We start from the raw sequence: 16,878 nt of genomic DNA, 5'->3' as shown, positions 1-16,878 counted from the left end.
GTTTGTAATTTGCTTTTGAGACTTTGGGTGATGGCTGGATGTTGAAGTGCTTTCCCAATCAAGGGGAGAAGATTTTGTACATTTAGTTGTGATTTAAATGTAGTACTTGTAATAATTTTTACATTGTTGTACTATTACTTTTAATAAAATAAAGATACTTCTTCCTCCACTGTTGCTTGCTTACAAAAACTAAAATTTCAAATCTTGTAAAAGAATCATCAGTGATCTCACTGACATTCAGTAAAGACAGCAGTGATGTCAGAGACAGGCTCAGTACATACATTACAGGAGAGACACCAACTGGTTGTGATGTTGGTTGGAAAAGATATTCAAGCTAAATGGTTTTTGAACATTTTAATATTAAGTTTAATGTCAACTAGAATTCATTCTGAACCGTAAGATCTGTTTATAAAGTAAAAAAGGCACTACTTGTGAAGGCGTCTTTCTGTCAGATCAGCCATAGAGATTTGCTTTATTGCTACAATGAAACAGCTGCGCTTTATATATATATAATACTCCTCATACTCCTGAATTTAATCTCAAAATTCTTTAGATCAAAATCAGAAAAAAAAACAAAACATTTTTTTCACATGTGGCTCTAATCCTATTGAGTACTTCTGGAAGTCTTTCATAGTGTTGTGTTTGAGTATTTTGGTATCAGGAGTAGGGTTACAAGTGATCTGACGTGGATTATGGAGTAATCTAGCATTCTATGTTAACCATCCATCCAATTGTTTCCGCTTATCTTCTAGTAGGGTCGCAGGGGCTGGAGCCTATCCAGCATCTTTTCGGGCGAGAGGCAGGGTACACCCTGGACAGGTCACCACACAGGGCAAACACAACAGAGACAGACAACAATTCACACTCACAGCTGTGGGAGGAAGCTGGAGTACCTGGAGAGAACCCACACAGGCACGGGGAGAACATGCAAACTCCACACAGAAAGAGTCGGGACTCGAACCCAGAACAGCGCTAACCACTGTACCACCTGCGGGGTTATATGTTAATATCTATCTTAAAGAATTGGTCACTAGATTTAGGCCTGAAATCTGCTGATACCACATATTAACGACATTTTCACAACATAGGGTACTGTACAGTTTAGCAAAAATGTTCCAACAAAAAGTAAAAGAATAGTAAAATTTAGTGACCCTCTAATTTTTCTCAAATATCTAATTTCACTTACATAAAACAAAATGGTGTTTTACAAAGACTGCATATTTGTCAAGTACCCAGATACAGGTGATGATTTGTGGAGTGAGTTTCAAGATAAGTATATTATAAAAACAGCTGTTTTTATAGCAATAAGGCAAATGTCTAAGGCTGATCTGATAGAATGATGGCTGCATCACTCCTGCATAAATATGGTTATCACAAGTGGTTCAGGCGCCTTTTTCTTATCAACAGATCACAGTGCAGAATGAATTATGGTTGGAATGACACTGTTATTAACTTTTTATTAGGTTTTCAAAATATTCAAAAATACAGAAAGGCAGAGGTTAAACTCTGTTAAACAATAAAATGAAATACAAATATGAATTAATAAGAATATTACAGTTAACTTATGTTACACTTTTATTAAAAAAAATAACGTTTCACTCCAACTCTCCGCTGTGTCCGCTGCGTCTCTCCTCATCACGTAACTACGGTTGAAGTACTGTATGGACAGTTTTAATACAGCCAATGAAACCTTTCCGGTTTGGGTGCGAGCACAAATGTCATCCGAGTAGAAACCGCGACCTGCCGCAAAGAAAAGATGAAAAGTAAAGGTTAGCGCGGGTCGCGGTTTCTATCGCGATGACATTAAAGCACGTACCAACCGGAAAGGGGCCAGCGCTGCGAGGAACAGCAGTCGAGTAAGATTGTCCAACACGCGGCGGATTGAAGCGAGACTTGCAGTAAAATGTCTAAGTCCGAGTTCTGAGAGGATTTGTTACTGAGAGACTCGCCGCCGCCTCCCAGGAAATCTTAGCGGCCGTGGACGGACTCGTAGCCGGTACGAGGAGGAGGCGTCGGGCTTCAGAGAGGAGATCGACCGGCAGAGGAGACTTACTGGAGGTTCTCCTGCAGCCTCGGGTCATACTCAACAAAACCGGTTGGTCATCGTTTTAGGCGTAAACTTTAAATCCATGAACCACAAAGTTCTCTGTTCTGAGTGAATCGTCCTCTGCAGCGCGAAGCTGTGGCGGGCTGTTGATCACCGCAGATTCATGGTTGTTTTTCCCCACGTGTTGCTGCTCTGTTATGTTGCATGCCAGATGTACGTTAGACACAGGTGTTTTATGTTCAGGTGTTGTATCATGTTTCAGCACATACAGACTTGGCTTTAACAAGGAAAATTGATAGCAAGTTTCAGGATGGAGTTTGCAGAGATGCTTCTAATCAGGATTTAACAACTAGTCAAGCTTTGCAGAACATGTAGGACAGAACCAGCACGTTCTACTATTGTAGATAATAACAATAGTATTGATACTGTTGATACTGCTTCTAATAATGATGATGGAAATGATTTGACACGTTAATTTTTTTTTTGTAAAACTTGCTTTAGTGAGCTGGAATAAACAACATAACTCTGTTCAATAGTTTCAAATAAAAAATACTCCGCAGCACATTTTCAGCAATCTATAGTGGAAATAATTGATTTCTGCTTTTGTTCAGGTGTGAAGTGCAGCAGGAGACTCCGCCATGATGAAGAGGACAATGAAGATGAGTAGACAAGAATCTGGATATGAATAACAGAACTCCATCAAGGTTCCTACTTAACTTTTGTTGTCATTATTATTTTGTCCACATGTATAACTGGGGGTGCTTGATTCAAAAATCTCAAGATTCGATTCAAAATTGATTTCATTCAATGATTCTCAATTCAATACATTTATACATTTGATCCAGGTGTTTTTTCCTCCAGAGGTCAGTTAGAGCAGAGGAAGCACAGCGGACCTCAGATCAGTGAAAACTCAGAAACCACATGACCTCAGGATCCGATTCCAGGAGAACCTACAGACTGAAGTACCTTCAAAAAAAGGTAATTTAAAAAGTGAATTAAAATAAATGTAAGGGAACTGGGGACAATGTTTATTTATTCACACAGGAAAGGTCATCTCTGTCCTTAAACGCACAGTATGTAACTTCTGCCTCAATGAAATAGATGTGGGCTCATGGGAGTTTTTTGTCTCCATCACCGTCATCTTCTCCCAGTTTTGAATTCTTTCAGTGTCCGTTCGTCTGGAAATCAAACAGACCTGGTTCATTTAGAACTGTAAAAAACAATTAATAAAATAGTTTCACATTCAATTTTGAGCTTCTGGCAGGCAACCACAGCGCCGACCCATGCATATAGGGATGTGCTATCATTGACAGGCGACCCAAATGACACAGCTTTACCATAGTAAAATCATGTATTTGTCTTTGTTTGAGAATTGCTGGAAATATTGGGGATAATTTAACATCACAACTCAAAACATATATAACACAGGTATAGTCATCTTGAGACATTTTAATGTGGAAAGTTATTATTATAACTTTAAATGTCAGTTCACCCAAGTAAAGGTACTGAAACCTTGGAAAGTACAAACCCCTGACCAGGAACCTTTTTGGGGTAGATCAATTACCCCGAGCTAAATTTTAGACTGTGGTTCTTGTGTCAAAACGCGCATAGTTCCTCCAAAGGTTCCTGGTTCCTGGGGAAAGTTCATACGTTTGAAACACAGTTAAATATTGTCCATAATGTGTGTGTTCATTGTTTCCTGCAGATCTTCAGTATCTTTTCGTGATTAAAGAAGAGGTTCTTCCTTGAGTTGAGCCCTCGTCTGGATCAGGAGGAACCAGAGAACCCACGCTCTTAAAGAGGAACAGGAGGAACTCTGGACCAGTCAGGAGGGAGAAACAGCTTCAAAAGGTTGGAGGAAGTTATGATGCCAAGGTCCCACTCACTCCTGTCCATGTGAAGAATGAAGATGATGAGGAGAAACCTCAGTCTTCACAGCCTCATCGAAGCCGAACTGAAGAGATCAGAGAGGCAGAGCCTCCGTCGAACAGCTCAGCCTCAGCAGATGGAACAGAGGCTGATGGAGAGGACTGTGGAAAATATAAACCAGACAGGAACGTAGATTCCACATGGTCATCTTCAACCAGACACAGATGAAAAGGTCTCAGAGTCTTCCGAGACTGAAGACAGTGACATTGATTGGAAGGAAACCAAAGCAAGATTTAAGGGACAGACGAATCTTAGGTGGCAAACGACGAACATCCATACAGGAGAGAAACCATTTGTTTCTGATGTTTTGGGGGAGATTCTACCAACAGGATTCATGTCACAACGGACGTGAAAGTCCATACAGGAGAGAAAACCATTTGGTTGCAGTATTTGTGGGAAGAGATTTAATGTGAAGAGGAATCTTAATAGGCACATAAAACTTCAATACAGGAGAGACACCTTTGGTTTGCAATGTTTGTGGGAAAAGATTTAAATTAAAGGGGCACTCTTACAGTGCACACAAAAACTTCATATACAGGAGAGAAACCATTTGGTTGCAGTGCTTGTGGAAAAGATTTAAATTAAGGGCACTCTTACAAGTTGCACATGAAAGTTCATACAGGAGAGAAAACCATTTGGTTGCAGTGTTTGTGGGAAAGATTTAAATTAAGGGCACTCTTACAGTGCACAGAAAGTTCCATACTGGAGAGGACACCATTTTGTTGTGATTTTTGTGGAAAAGATTAAAATACAGTCGAGGTTAACGCAGCACACGAGAAGTCCATACAAAAGAGAAACCGTTCAGTTGCAGTTTTTTGTGGCAAGCCATCTCGGTCATATTCAAACAGCGGTAAAGACATATGAGGACATGTAAACACAAGCATGTTGTTGAAAACAGCAGCAGTAAGTGAAACTGTAGAGTTGCTTCTCATTGAAATTACATTACATGTTTCAAATTACTGTTATTTGTATGAAAGTGTACACAAATTTAGTTTTACAACTTAAGTCATTCTTGGCAGATTTGTACTTGGTGCGCACCTAAACCATAGTCAGCATCGGCCAATCGTCCACCCAGTGCAAGAATAATTTTTGTATCACTTGGACAAATGTTTTGTGTGAACTGACTCTTTAAACCGAAAGTAATAGGCAGAGAGATAACCTTTCCTTTGTGAATAATAAAACTCTTTCATCAGTTTACATTGATTTCATTTATATTTGATTTTTTTTTTAATTACCATTGTTTGAAGGTACTTCAGTCTGTGGGTTCTCCTGGATGCGGATCCTGAGGTCCATGTGGTTCTGACTTTCACTGATCTGAGGTCCGCTGTGCTTCCTCCACTCAAACTGACCTCTGGAGGGAAAAAGACCTGAAAAGATGAAACATTAGCAGCAGCTTTATTACAATAGTCCCAAGCTGCCTATACTAAAAACTAAATGTAATAACCCAACTGAGGTTTCATTTTCCATTGTGTGGAATATCTTCATATGATTAAAATACAAATGTTGACATTCATATTTCAAAATGTGGTTTTTACCAAAATTCTAATTGAAATGATGAAATTGACAAATAATTTCAGTAAAAATTGACATGATAATGAAAGTGAATATGAAATTAGCTTTTTATTTACATTGGACAAGCTAAAGTTAAATGGACTCCTGAATTAATGGTGTCCTGATTCTGGTGAACATTTTCATTACAACATTAGTTAACGTCAGGACAGGAAACTATGATTTCTGTTTTTAACTTTAGCAGCTGTAATATCGACTTAATTACATCAATGTGAGTGGGCTGTAGTCCTTTTGGTTTCAAATCCAGTCAGCTTTATACAGTTAAAATGTGTTCTGATAATATTTGGTCAGAACATTAATTTTAAATCAGCATTGATTACTTTTTCTACACACATAAATACACAGCATTACACCTGCAATAATACAGTTTTAAAAGGGTGAAATAAGAAGAAAGTAGAGTTTATTTTCCCTAAGACACACTTCCATATACTCTGTATAAATGTAGAAAGAAATAATAAATGAACAAAAAGCCAAGTAGAAACCTTGATGGAGTCCTGTTATTCATATCCAGATCCCCGTCATCCAAATCCAAGTCCGAGTCTTCCTCTTCATCATGGCGGAGTCTCCTGTTGCGCTTCACACCTGACCAAAAGGCAGAAAATCAATTATTTCCACTTCATATTGCTTGAAAAATGTGTGTGTGACTGAGTGTTTTATTTGAAAAATTCTGAATTTTGGATCCTGAACTAGAAGCATATCTACAAAACTCTCTTCCTCAAAAATATGCTAATCAATTTTCCCTATGCTAATTGCTAAAGTCTGTACGTCAGATCAGAGATTGTTGAACACCTAACAACAACACTGGTGTCTAACCGGAAATTCGGCATGCAACATAACCAACAGTGACGATCGTTTACAGAAGCTTTTTAATATGAAAGAAAAAGAAAATGTAACGTTAGCGCAGGTCTCGCGTTTCCACTCGGATGACTTTAAAAACACGTACCGGAACCGGAAAGGGGCAGCGCCCGCGAGGAACAGCAGTCGGAGTAAGATTGCCACGACACGCGGCGGATTGAAGCGAGAACTTGCAGTAAATGTCTAAGTCCGAGGTTCTGAGAGGATTTGTTACTGAGAGACTCGCCGCCGCCTCCCAGGAAATCTTAGCGGCCGTGGACGGACTCGTAGCCGGTACGAGGAGGAGGCGTCGGGCTTCAGAGAGGAGAATCGGACCGGCAGAGGGAGGACTACTGGAGGTCTTCCTGCAGCCTCGGGTCAATACTCCACAAAACCGGTTGGTCATTCCGTTTTAGGCGTGAAATGTTGAAATCCATGAACCACAAAAGTTTCCTCTGTTTCTGAGTGAATCGTCCTCTGCAGCGCGAAGCTGTGGCGGGCTGTTGATCACCGCAGATTCATGGTTGTTTTCCCCACGTGTTGCTGCTCTCTGGTTATGTTGCATGCCAGATGTACGGTTAGACACAGGTGTTTTATGTTCAGGTGTTGTATCATGTCTTCAGCACATTACAGACTTTAGCTTAACAAAGGGAAAATTGAAATAGCAAGTTTTCAGATGGAGTTTTGCAGAGATGCTTCTAATTCCAGGATTTAACAACTAGTCAAGCTTTGGCAGAACATGTAGGAACAGAACCAGCCACGTTCTACTATTGTAGATAATAACAATAGTATTGATACTGTTGATACTGCTTCTAATAATGATGATGGAAAATGATTGTGACACGTTAACGTTTAATTTTTTTGAAAATTGGCTTTAGTGAGCTGGAATAAACAACATACATTCTGTTCAATAGTTTCAAAAATAAAATACTCAGTCACGCACATTGGTTCAGCATCTATAAGTGGAAAACAGACCATTCGAACATCTGGCGAGTGAACCTCAACTAGCCCGCCACAGCTTTCGCGCTGACAGAGGACGATTCACTCAAGAAAACAGAGGCAAACTTTGTGTTCATGCATCATCTCAACATTTTCACGCCTAAACGGAATGACCAACTCTGTGGGAGTTGACCCGAGGCTGCAGGAGAACTTCAGTAAAGTTCTCCTCTGCCGGTCGATTCTCCTCTCTTGAAGCCCGACGCCTCCCTCCTCGCCCATACCCGGCCTACGAGTTCCGTCCACGCCGCTAAGATTTCCTGGGAGGCGGCCGAGTCTTCTCAGTAACAAATCCTTTCTCAGGAACCTCGGGACTTAGACATTTTACTGCAAGTCTCGGCTTCAATCCGCCGCGTGTGTGGAACAATCTTACTCGACTTTGCTGTTCCTCGCGGCGCTGCCCCTTATTCCGTTTCCGGTACGTGTTTTAAAAGTCATCGAGTGGAAACCGAGAACCTGCTGCTAACCGTTAACATTTCTTTTTCTTTCATATTAAAAGCTTTCTGTAAACGATCGTCACTGCTTGGTTATGTTGCATGCCGAATTTCGGTTAGACACGTGTTGTGTTCAGGTGTTCAAACAATCTTGACTGACGTTACAGACTTAGCATTAGCATAGGGGAAAATTGATTAGCATATTTGAGGAGAGAGTTTTGTAGATATGCTTCTAGTTCAGGATTCAAAATCAGAATTTTCAAATAAAACACTCAGTCACACACATTTTCAGCATATGAAGTGGGAAATAATTTGGATTTCTTTGCCTGTTTGGCAGTGTGAACGCAACAGAGAGACTCCGCCATGATGAAGAGGAAGACTCGGACTTGGATTTGGATGACGGGGATCTGGATATGAATAAAAGGACTCCATCAAGGTTTCTTACTTGGGCTTTTTTGTCTTATTTATTTCTTCTACATTTATACAGAGTATATGAGTGTGTCTAGGGAAAATAAACTCTACTTTCCTTCTTTAATTTCACCCTTTAAAACTGTATTATTGCAGGTGTAATGCTGTGTAATTTATTGTGTAGAAAAGTATTCAATGCTGATTTAAATTAATGTTTCTTGACCAAATATTATCAGAAACAATTTTTTACTGTATAAAGCTGACTGATTTGAAACCAAAAGGACTACAGCCCACTCACATTGATGTTATTAATCGATATTACAGCTGCTAAAGTTAAAACAGAAATCATAGTTTCCTTGATCCTGACGTTTTAACTTAATGTTGTAATGAAAATGTTCACCAGAATCAGGACACCATTTTAATTTGCAGGGAGTCCAGTTTAACTTAGCTTGTCAATGTAAATAAAAAAGCTAATTTCTTATTCACTTTCATTATCATGTCAATTTTATACTGAAAATTATTTGTCAATTTCATCATCTCAATTAGAATTTTGGTAAAACCACAGTTTTGAATCATGAATGCAACATTTGTATTTTAATCATATGAGATATTTCCACACAAATGAAAATGAAATAACCTCAGTTGGGTTATTACATTTTAGTTTGTTAGTATAGGCCAGCTTGGGACTATTGTAATAAAGCTGCTGCCTAATGTTCATCTTTTCAGGTCTTTTTCCTCCAGAGGTTCAGTTTGAGTGGAGGAAAGCACAGCGGACCTCAGATCAGTGAAAGTCAGAACCACATGGACCTCAGGATCCCGCATCCAGGAAGAACCACCAGACTGAAGTTACCTTCAACAATGGTAATTAAAAAGAAATCAAATGATAAATGGAAATCAATGTTAAACTGATGAAAGAGTTTTACTTATCACAAAGGGAAAGGTTTATCTCTCTCCTATACTTTCCGGTTAAAGAGTCAGTTCACACAAACATTTTTGTCCAAGTGATACAAAAATTTCTGCACTGGTGACGATTGGGCCGATCCTGACTTATGGTGTTTAGGTCAGCGCCGCAACCCCAGTACAAATCTGCAAGAATGATTAAGTTGTAAAACTAAATTGTGTTACACTGTTCATTACAAATAACAGTAAATTTGAAACATGTAATGTAATTTATGACCAGCAACTCTACAGTTTCACTACTGCCTGCTGCTTCAACAACATCTTGTGTTACATGTCCTCATATTGTCTTTACGCTGTTTGGAATAATGACGGTATGGCTTGCCAAAAAAACTGCAACTGAACGTTTCTCTTTTTGTTATGGATTCTCGTGTGCTGCGTTAACCTCGACTGTATTTTAAATCTTTTCCCACAAAAAAATCACAACAAAATTGGTGTGTCTCTCCCAGATTCATGGACTTTCATGTTGCCACTGTTAAGAGTTGCCCTTTAATTTAAATCTTTCCCACAAACACTGCAACCAAATGGTTTCTCTCCTGTATGAACTTTCATGTGCACTGTAAGAGTGCCCTTTAATTAAATCTTTTCCCAACAAGCACTGCAACCAAATGGTTTCTCTCCTGTATGAGTTTGTGGTTGCACTGTAAGAGTGCCCTTTAATTTAAATCTTTTCCCACAAACATTTGCAACCAAAATGGTGTTCTCTCCTGTATGGAAGTTTTATGTGCCTATTAAGATTCCTCTTCACATTAAATCTCTTCCCACAAAATACTGCAACCAAATGGTTTCTCTCCTGTATGGACTTCACGTCCGTTGATCATGATCCTGTGTGTAGAATTCTTCCCAAAAATCAGAAACAAATGGTTTCTCTCCTGTATGGATTGTCGTTTGCCACCTAAGATTCGTCTGTCCCTTAAAATCTTGCTTTGGTTTCCTTCCAATCAATGTCACTGTCTTCAGTCTTCGAAGACTCTGAGACCTTTCACTGTGTCTAGGTTGAAGATGGACAATGTGGATCTACGTTCCTGTCTGGGTTTTTATATTTTCCACAGTTCCTCTCCATCAGCTCTGTTTCCATCTGCTGAGCTGAGCTGTTCGAACGAGTTCTGCCTCTCTTGATCTCTCAGGTTTCGGCTTCGATGAGGCTGTGAAGACTGAAGTTTCCTCATCATCTTCATTCTTCAATGGACAGAAGTGAAAGGGGACCTTGCATCCATCAACTTCCTCCACTTTGAAGCTGTTCTCCCTCCTGACTGGTCCAGAGTTTCCTCCTGTTTCCTCTTTTAAGACGTGCGTTCTCTGGTTCCTCCTGATCCAGACGAGGGCTCAACTCAAGGGGAACCTCTTCTTTAATTCACGAAACAGATTACTGAAGATCCTTGCAGGGAACAAATGAAACACACACATTATGGACAATTTATATTAACTGTGTTGTTCAAACGTATGAACCTTTCCCAGGAACCAGGAACCCTTTGGAGGAAGCTATGCGCGTTTGCTGACCAAAGAAACCACAGTGTTCTAAATTTAGCTCCGGGGTAATTGATCACCCCCAAAAAAGGTTCTGGTTCAGGGGGTTGTACTTTCCAAGGGTTCAGTCCTTTACCTTGGGTGAAACCTGGACCATTTAAAGTTATAATTAAATAACCTTTCCACATTAAAATGTCTCAAGATTGACTATACCTGTGTTATATATGTTTTGAGGTTGTGATGTTAAATTATCCCCAATATTTCAGCAATTTCAAACAAAGACAAATACATGATTTACTAATTGTAAAGCTGTTGTCATTTGGTCGCCTGTCAATGATAGGCACATCCCCTATATGCATGGGTCGGCGCTGTGGTTGCCTGCCAGAAGCTCAAAATTGAATGTGAAACTATTTATTAATTGTTTTTTACAGTTCTAATGACCAGTCTGTTTGCATTTCCAGCACGAAACGGGAACTGAAAGAATCAAAAACTGGCGGAGAAGATGACGGTTTGATGCGAGACAAAAACTTCCCATGAGCCCACACTATTTCATTGAGGCAGAAGTTACAATTTACTGTGCGTTTAAAGGACAGAGATGACCTTTCCTGTTGTGAATAATAAAACATTTGTCCCAGTTCCCCTTTACATGTATTTAATTCACTTTTTTAATTACCTTTTTTGAAGGTACTTCAGTCTGAGGTTCTCCTGGAATCGATCCTGAGGTCCATGTGCGTGTCTAGTTTCACTGATCTGAGGTCCGCCTGTGCCTTCCTCTGCTTTCTAACTGACCCTCTGCGAGGAAAAACACTGGACTCAATGTATAAATTATTGAATTGAGAAATCATTTTGAATCGAGAATCAATTTTGAATCGAATTCTTGAGATTTTCTGAATCAAGACCACCCCCAGTATACTGTGGACAAATAATAATGACAACAAAAGTTAAGTAGGAACCTTTGATGGAGTTCTGTTATTTCATATCCAGATTCTTGTCATACTTCATCGTCATTTCCTCTTCATCCATGGCGAGTCTCCTGCTGCACTTCACACCTGAACAAAAAGCCAGAAATCAATTATTTCCACTATAGATGCTGAAAAATTGTGCATGACGGAGTATTTTGATTTGAAACTATTGAACAGGAGTTATGTTGTTTATTCCAGCTCACTAAAAGCAAGTTTTACAAAAAGGAGAAAAATTAACGTGTTCACAATCATTCTCCATCATCATTATTAGAGCAGTATCAACAGTATCCAATGACTATTGTTATTATCTACAATTGAGTAGAACGTGCTGCGTTCTGTCCTACATGTTTCTGCCAATAAGCTTGGACTAGTTGTTAAATCCTGAATTTAAAGCATCTCTGCAAAACTCCATTCCTGAAAAACTTGCTATTTCAATTTTCCTTTGTTAAAAGCCAAAAGTCTGTATTGCTGAAGACATGATCAACACCTGAACATAAAAACACCTGTGTCTAACCGTAATCTGGCATTGCAACATAACCATGAGAGCAGCAACACGTGGGGAAAACAACATGAATTCTGCGCGTGATCAAACAGCCAAGCCACAGCTTCGCGCTGCAAGAGGACGAATTCACTCAGGAACAGAGGTTTGAGAATTGCTGGAAATATTGGGGATAATTTAACATCACAACTCAAAACATATATAACACAGGTATAGTCATCTTGAGACATTTTAATGTGGAAAAGTTATTTATTATAACTTTAAATGGTCAGTTCACCCAAGTAAAGGTACTGAACCCTTGGAAAGTACAACCCCCTGACCAGGAACCTTTTTGGGGGTAGATCAATTACCCCGGAGCTAAATTTAGACTGTGGTTCTTGTGGTCAAAACGCGCATAGTTCCTCCAAAGGTTCCTGGTTCCTGGGGAAAGTTCATACGTTTGAAACACAGTTAATATAAATTGTCCATAATGTGTGTGTTTCATTGTTCCCTGCAGATCTTCAGTATCTGTTCGTGATTAAAGAAGAGGTTCCCCTTGAGTTGAGCCCTCGTCTGGATCAGGAGGAACCAGAGAACCCACGTCTTAAAGAGGAACAGGAGGAACTCTGGACCAGTCAGGAGGGAGAACAGCTTCAAAGGTTGGAGGAAGTTGATGATGCCAAGGTCCCACTCACTCCTGTCCATGTGAAGAATGAAGATGATGAGGAGAAACCTCAGTCTTCACAGCCTCATCGAAGCCGAACTGAAGAGATCAGAGAGGCAGAGCCTCCGTCGAACAGCTCAGCTCAGCAGATGGAAACAGAGGCTGATGGAGAGGACTGTGGAAAATATAAACCAGACAGGAACGTAGATCCACATTGTCATCTTCAACCAGACACAGATGAAAAGGTCTCAGAGTCTTCCGAGACTGAAGACAGTGACATTGATTGGAAGGAAACCAAAGCAAGATTTAAGGGACAGACGAATCTTAGGTGGCAAACGAACATCCATACAGGAGAGAAACCATTTGGTTGCAGTGCTTGTGGGAAAAGATTTAAATTAAAGGGCACTCTTACAGTGCACACAAAACTTGATACAGGAGAGAAACCATTTGGTTGCAGTATTTGTGGGAAGAGATTTAATGTGAAGAGGAATCTTAATAGGCACATAAAACTTCATACAGGAGAGACACCATTTGGTTGCAATGTTTGTGGGAAAAGATTTAAATTAAAGGGCACTCTTACAGTGCACATGAAAGTCCATACTGGAGAGACACCATTTTGTTGTGATTTTTGTGGGAAAAGATTTAAAATACAGTCGAGGTTAACGCAGCACACGAGAATCCATACAAAAGAGAAACCGTTCAGTTGCAGTTTTTGTGGCAAGCCATCCGGTCATTATTCAAACAGCGTAAGACATATGAGGACATGTAAACACAAGCATGTTGTTGAAAGCAGCAGCAGTAAGTGAAACTGTAGAGTTGCTGGTCATGAATTACATTACATGTTTCAAATTTACTGTTATTTGTATGAAAGTGTAACACAATTTAGTTTTACAACTTAAATCATTCTTGCAGATTTGTACTGGGGTTGCGCGACCTAAACCATAGTCAGATCGGCCAATCGTCACCCAGTGCAGAATATTTTTGTATCACTTGGACAGTGTTTTGTGTGAACTGACTCTTTAAACCGGAAGTATAGGAGAGAGATAACCTTTCCTTTGTGAATAATAAAACTCTTTCATCAGTTTACATTGATTTCATTTATATTTGATTTTTTTTTAATTACCATTGTTTGAAGGTACTTCAGTCTGTGGGTTCTCCTGGATGCGGATCCTGAGGTCCATGTGGTTCTGACTTTCACTGATCTGAGGTCCGCTGTGCTTCCTCCACTCAAACTGACCTCTGGAGGAAAAAGACCTGAAAGATGAACATTAGCAGCAGCTTTATTACAATAGTCCCAAGCTGCCTATACTAAAAACTAAATGTAATAACCCAACTGAGGTTTCATTTTCCATTTGTGTGGAAATATCTCATATGATTAAAATACAAATGTTGACATTCATATTCAAAAATGTGGTTTTTACCAAAATTCTAATTGAAATGATGAAATTGACAAATAATTTTCAGTATAAAATTGACATGATAATGAAAGTGAATATGAAATTAGCTTTTTATTTACATTGGACAAGCTAAAGTTAAACTGGACTCCTGCAAATTAATGGTGTCCTGATTCTGGTGAACATTTTCATTACAACATTAGTTAACGTCAGGACAGGAAACTATGATTTCTGTTTTAACTTTAGCAGCTGTAATATCGACTTAATACATCAATGTGAGTGGGCTGTAGTCCTTTTGGTTTCAAATCAGTCAGCTTTATACAGTAAAAATGTGTCTGATAATATTTGGTCAGAACATTAATTTAAATCAGCATTGATACTTTTTCTACACAATAAATTACACAGCATTACACCTGCAATAATACAGTTTTAAAGGGTGAAATAAAGAAGAAAGTAGAGTTTATTTTCCCTAGACACACTCATATACTCTGTATATATGTAGAAAGAAATAATAATGACAACAAAAGCCAAGTAGAAACCTTGATGGAGTCCTGTTATTCATATCCAGATCCCCGTCATCCAAATCCAAGTCCGAGTCTTCCTCTTCATCATGGCGGAGTCTCCTGTTGCGCTTCACACCTGACCAAAAGGCAGAAATCAATTATTTCCACTTCATATTGCTGAAAATGTGTGTGACTGAGTGTTTTATTTTGAAAATTCTGAATTTTGAATCCTGAACTAGAAGCATATCTACAAAACTCTCTCCTCAAAATATGCTAATCAATTTTCCCTATGCTAATGCTAAAGTCTATACGTGAGTAAGAGATTGTTGAACACCTGAACTCAACACTGGTGTCTAACTGGAAATTCGGCATGCAACATAACCAACAGTGACGATCGTTTACAGAAGCTTTTAATATGAAAGAAAAAGAAAATGTAACGGTTAGCGCAGGTCTCGGTTTCCACTCGGATGACTTTAAAACACGTACCGGAACCGGAAAGGGGCAGCGCCGCGAGGAACAGCAGTCGAGTAAGATTGTCCACGACACGCGGCGGATTGAAGCGAGACTTGCAGTAAAATGTCTAAGTCCGAGGTTCTGAGAGGATTTGTTACTGAGAGACTCGCCGCCGCCTCCCAGGAAATCTTAGCGGCCGTGGACGGACTCGTAGCCGGGTACGAGGAGGAGGCGTCGGGCTTCAGAGAGGAGATCGACCGGCAGAGGAGACTACTGGAGGTTCTCCTGCAGCCTCGGGTCATACTCCACAAAACCGGTTGGTCATTCCGTTTTAGGCGTGAAATGTTGAATCCATGAACCACAAAGTTTCCTCTGTTTCTGAGTGAATCGTCCTCTGCAGCGCGAAGCTGTGGCGGGCTGTTGATCACCGCAGATTCATGGTTGTTTTCCCCACGTGTTGCTGCTCTCTGGTTATGTTGCATGCCAGATGTACGGTTAGACACAGGTGTTTTATGTTCAGGTGTTGTATCATGTCTTCAGCACATACAGACTTTAGCTTTAACAAAGGGAAAATTGAATAGCAAGTTTTCAGGATGGAGTTTTGCAGAGATGCTTCTAATTCAGGATTTAACAACTAGTCAAGCTTTGGCAGAACATGTAGGACAGAACCAGCACGTTCTACTATTGTAGATAATAACAATAGTATTGATACTGTTGATACTGCTTCTAATAATGATGATGGAAAATGATTGTGACACGTTAACTTGTTTAATTTTTTTGTAAAATTGGCTTTAGTGAGCTGGAATAAACAACATAACTTCTGTTCAATAGTTTCAAAATAAAATACTCAGTCACGCACATTTTCAGCAATCTATAGTGGAAATAATTGATTTCTGCTTTTTGTTCAGGTGTGAAGTGCAGCAGGAGACTCCGCCATGATGAAGAGGATAATGAAGATGAGTACGACAAGAATCTGGATATGAATAACAGAACTCCATCAAGGTTCCTACTTAACTTTTGTTGTCATTATTATTTTGTCCACATGTATACTGGGGGTGCTTGATTCAGAAAATCTCAAGATTCGATTCAAAATTGATTCTCGATTCAAAAACGATTTCTCAATTCAATACACTTATACATTTGAGTCCAGGTCTTCATCCTCCAGAGGTCAATTAGAGCAGAGGAAGCACAGCGGACCTCAGATCAGTGAAACTCAGAACCACATGGACCTCAGGATCCGATTCCAGGAGAACCTACAGACTGACAGTACCTTCAAAAAAAGGTAATTTAAAAAGTGAATTAAAATAAATGTAAGGGGAACTGGGGACAATGTTTTATTATTCACACAGGAAAGGTCATCTTTGTCCTTTAAACGCACAGTATGTAACTTCTGCCTCTAGGTGTCTCTCAATCCAAATAATGACAAAAGATGGCATTGGATGACGTCATGAAATAGTGTGGGCTCATGGGAGTTTTTGTCTCCATCACTGTCATCCTCTCCCAGTTTTGATTCTTTCAGTGTCCGTTCGTCTGGAAATCAAACAGACCTGGTCATTAGAACTGTAAAAAACAATTAATAAAATAGTTTCACATTCAATTTTGAGCTTCTGGCAGGCAACCACAGCGCCGACCCATGCATATAGGGGATGTGCTATCATTGACAGGCGACCAAATGACACAGCTTTACCATAGTAAAATCATGTATTTTTCTTGGTTTGAGAATTGCTGGAAATATTGGGGATAATTTAAGATCACAACTCAAAACATATATAACACAGGTATA

At 39.5% G+C, this 16,878-nt stretch overlaps 1 protein-coding gene across 1 annotated transcript in view; it reads left to right on the top strand.

Moving 5' to 3' along the window:
* Window positions 1-13,683, top strand: part of LOC111237534 (trichohyalin-like) — a 14,484-nt gene extending 801 nt beyond the window's left edge. Inside the window, exons 2-5 of the mRNA XM_022766660.1 lie at window positions 2,659-2,710; window positions 2,979-3,025; window positions 12,599-13,123; window positions 13,658-13,683. Of these exons, the coding sequence (XP_022622381.1) occupies window positions 2,659-2,710; window positions 2,979-3,025; window positions 12,599-13,123; window positions 13,658-13,683 (650 nt within the window). The remainder of the gene's footprint in view (window positions 1-2,658; window positions 2,711-2,978; window positions 3,026-12,598; window positions 13,124-13,657) is intronic.
* The last annotated feature ends 3,195 nt before the right edge of the window (window positions 13,684-16,878 follow it).

The sequence above is a fragment of the Seriola dumerili genome, unplaced genomic scaffold (assembly GCF_002260705.1).
Source record: "Seriola dumerili isolate Sdu_G_001 unplaced genomic scaffold, Sdu_1.0 BDQW01000917.1, whole genome shotgun sequence".
In the NCBI taxonomy this organism is placed as follows: domain Eukaryota; kingdom Metazoa; phylum Chordata; class Actinopteri; order Carangiformes; family Carangidae; genus Seriola; species Seriola dumerili.
This window is presented reverse-complemented; position numbering and strand designations above follow the sequence as displayed.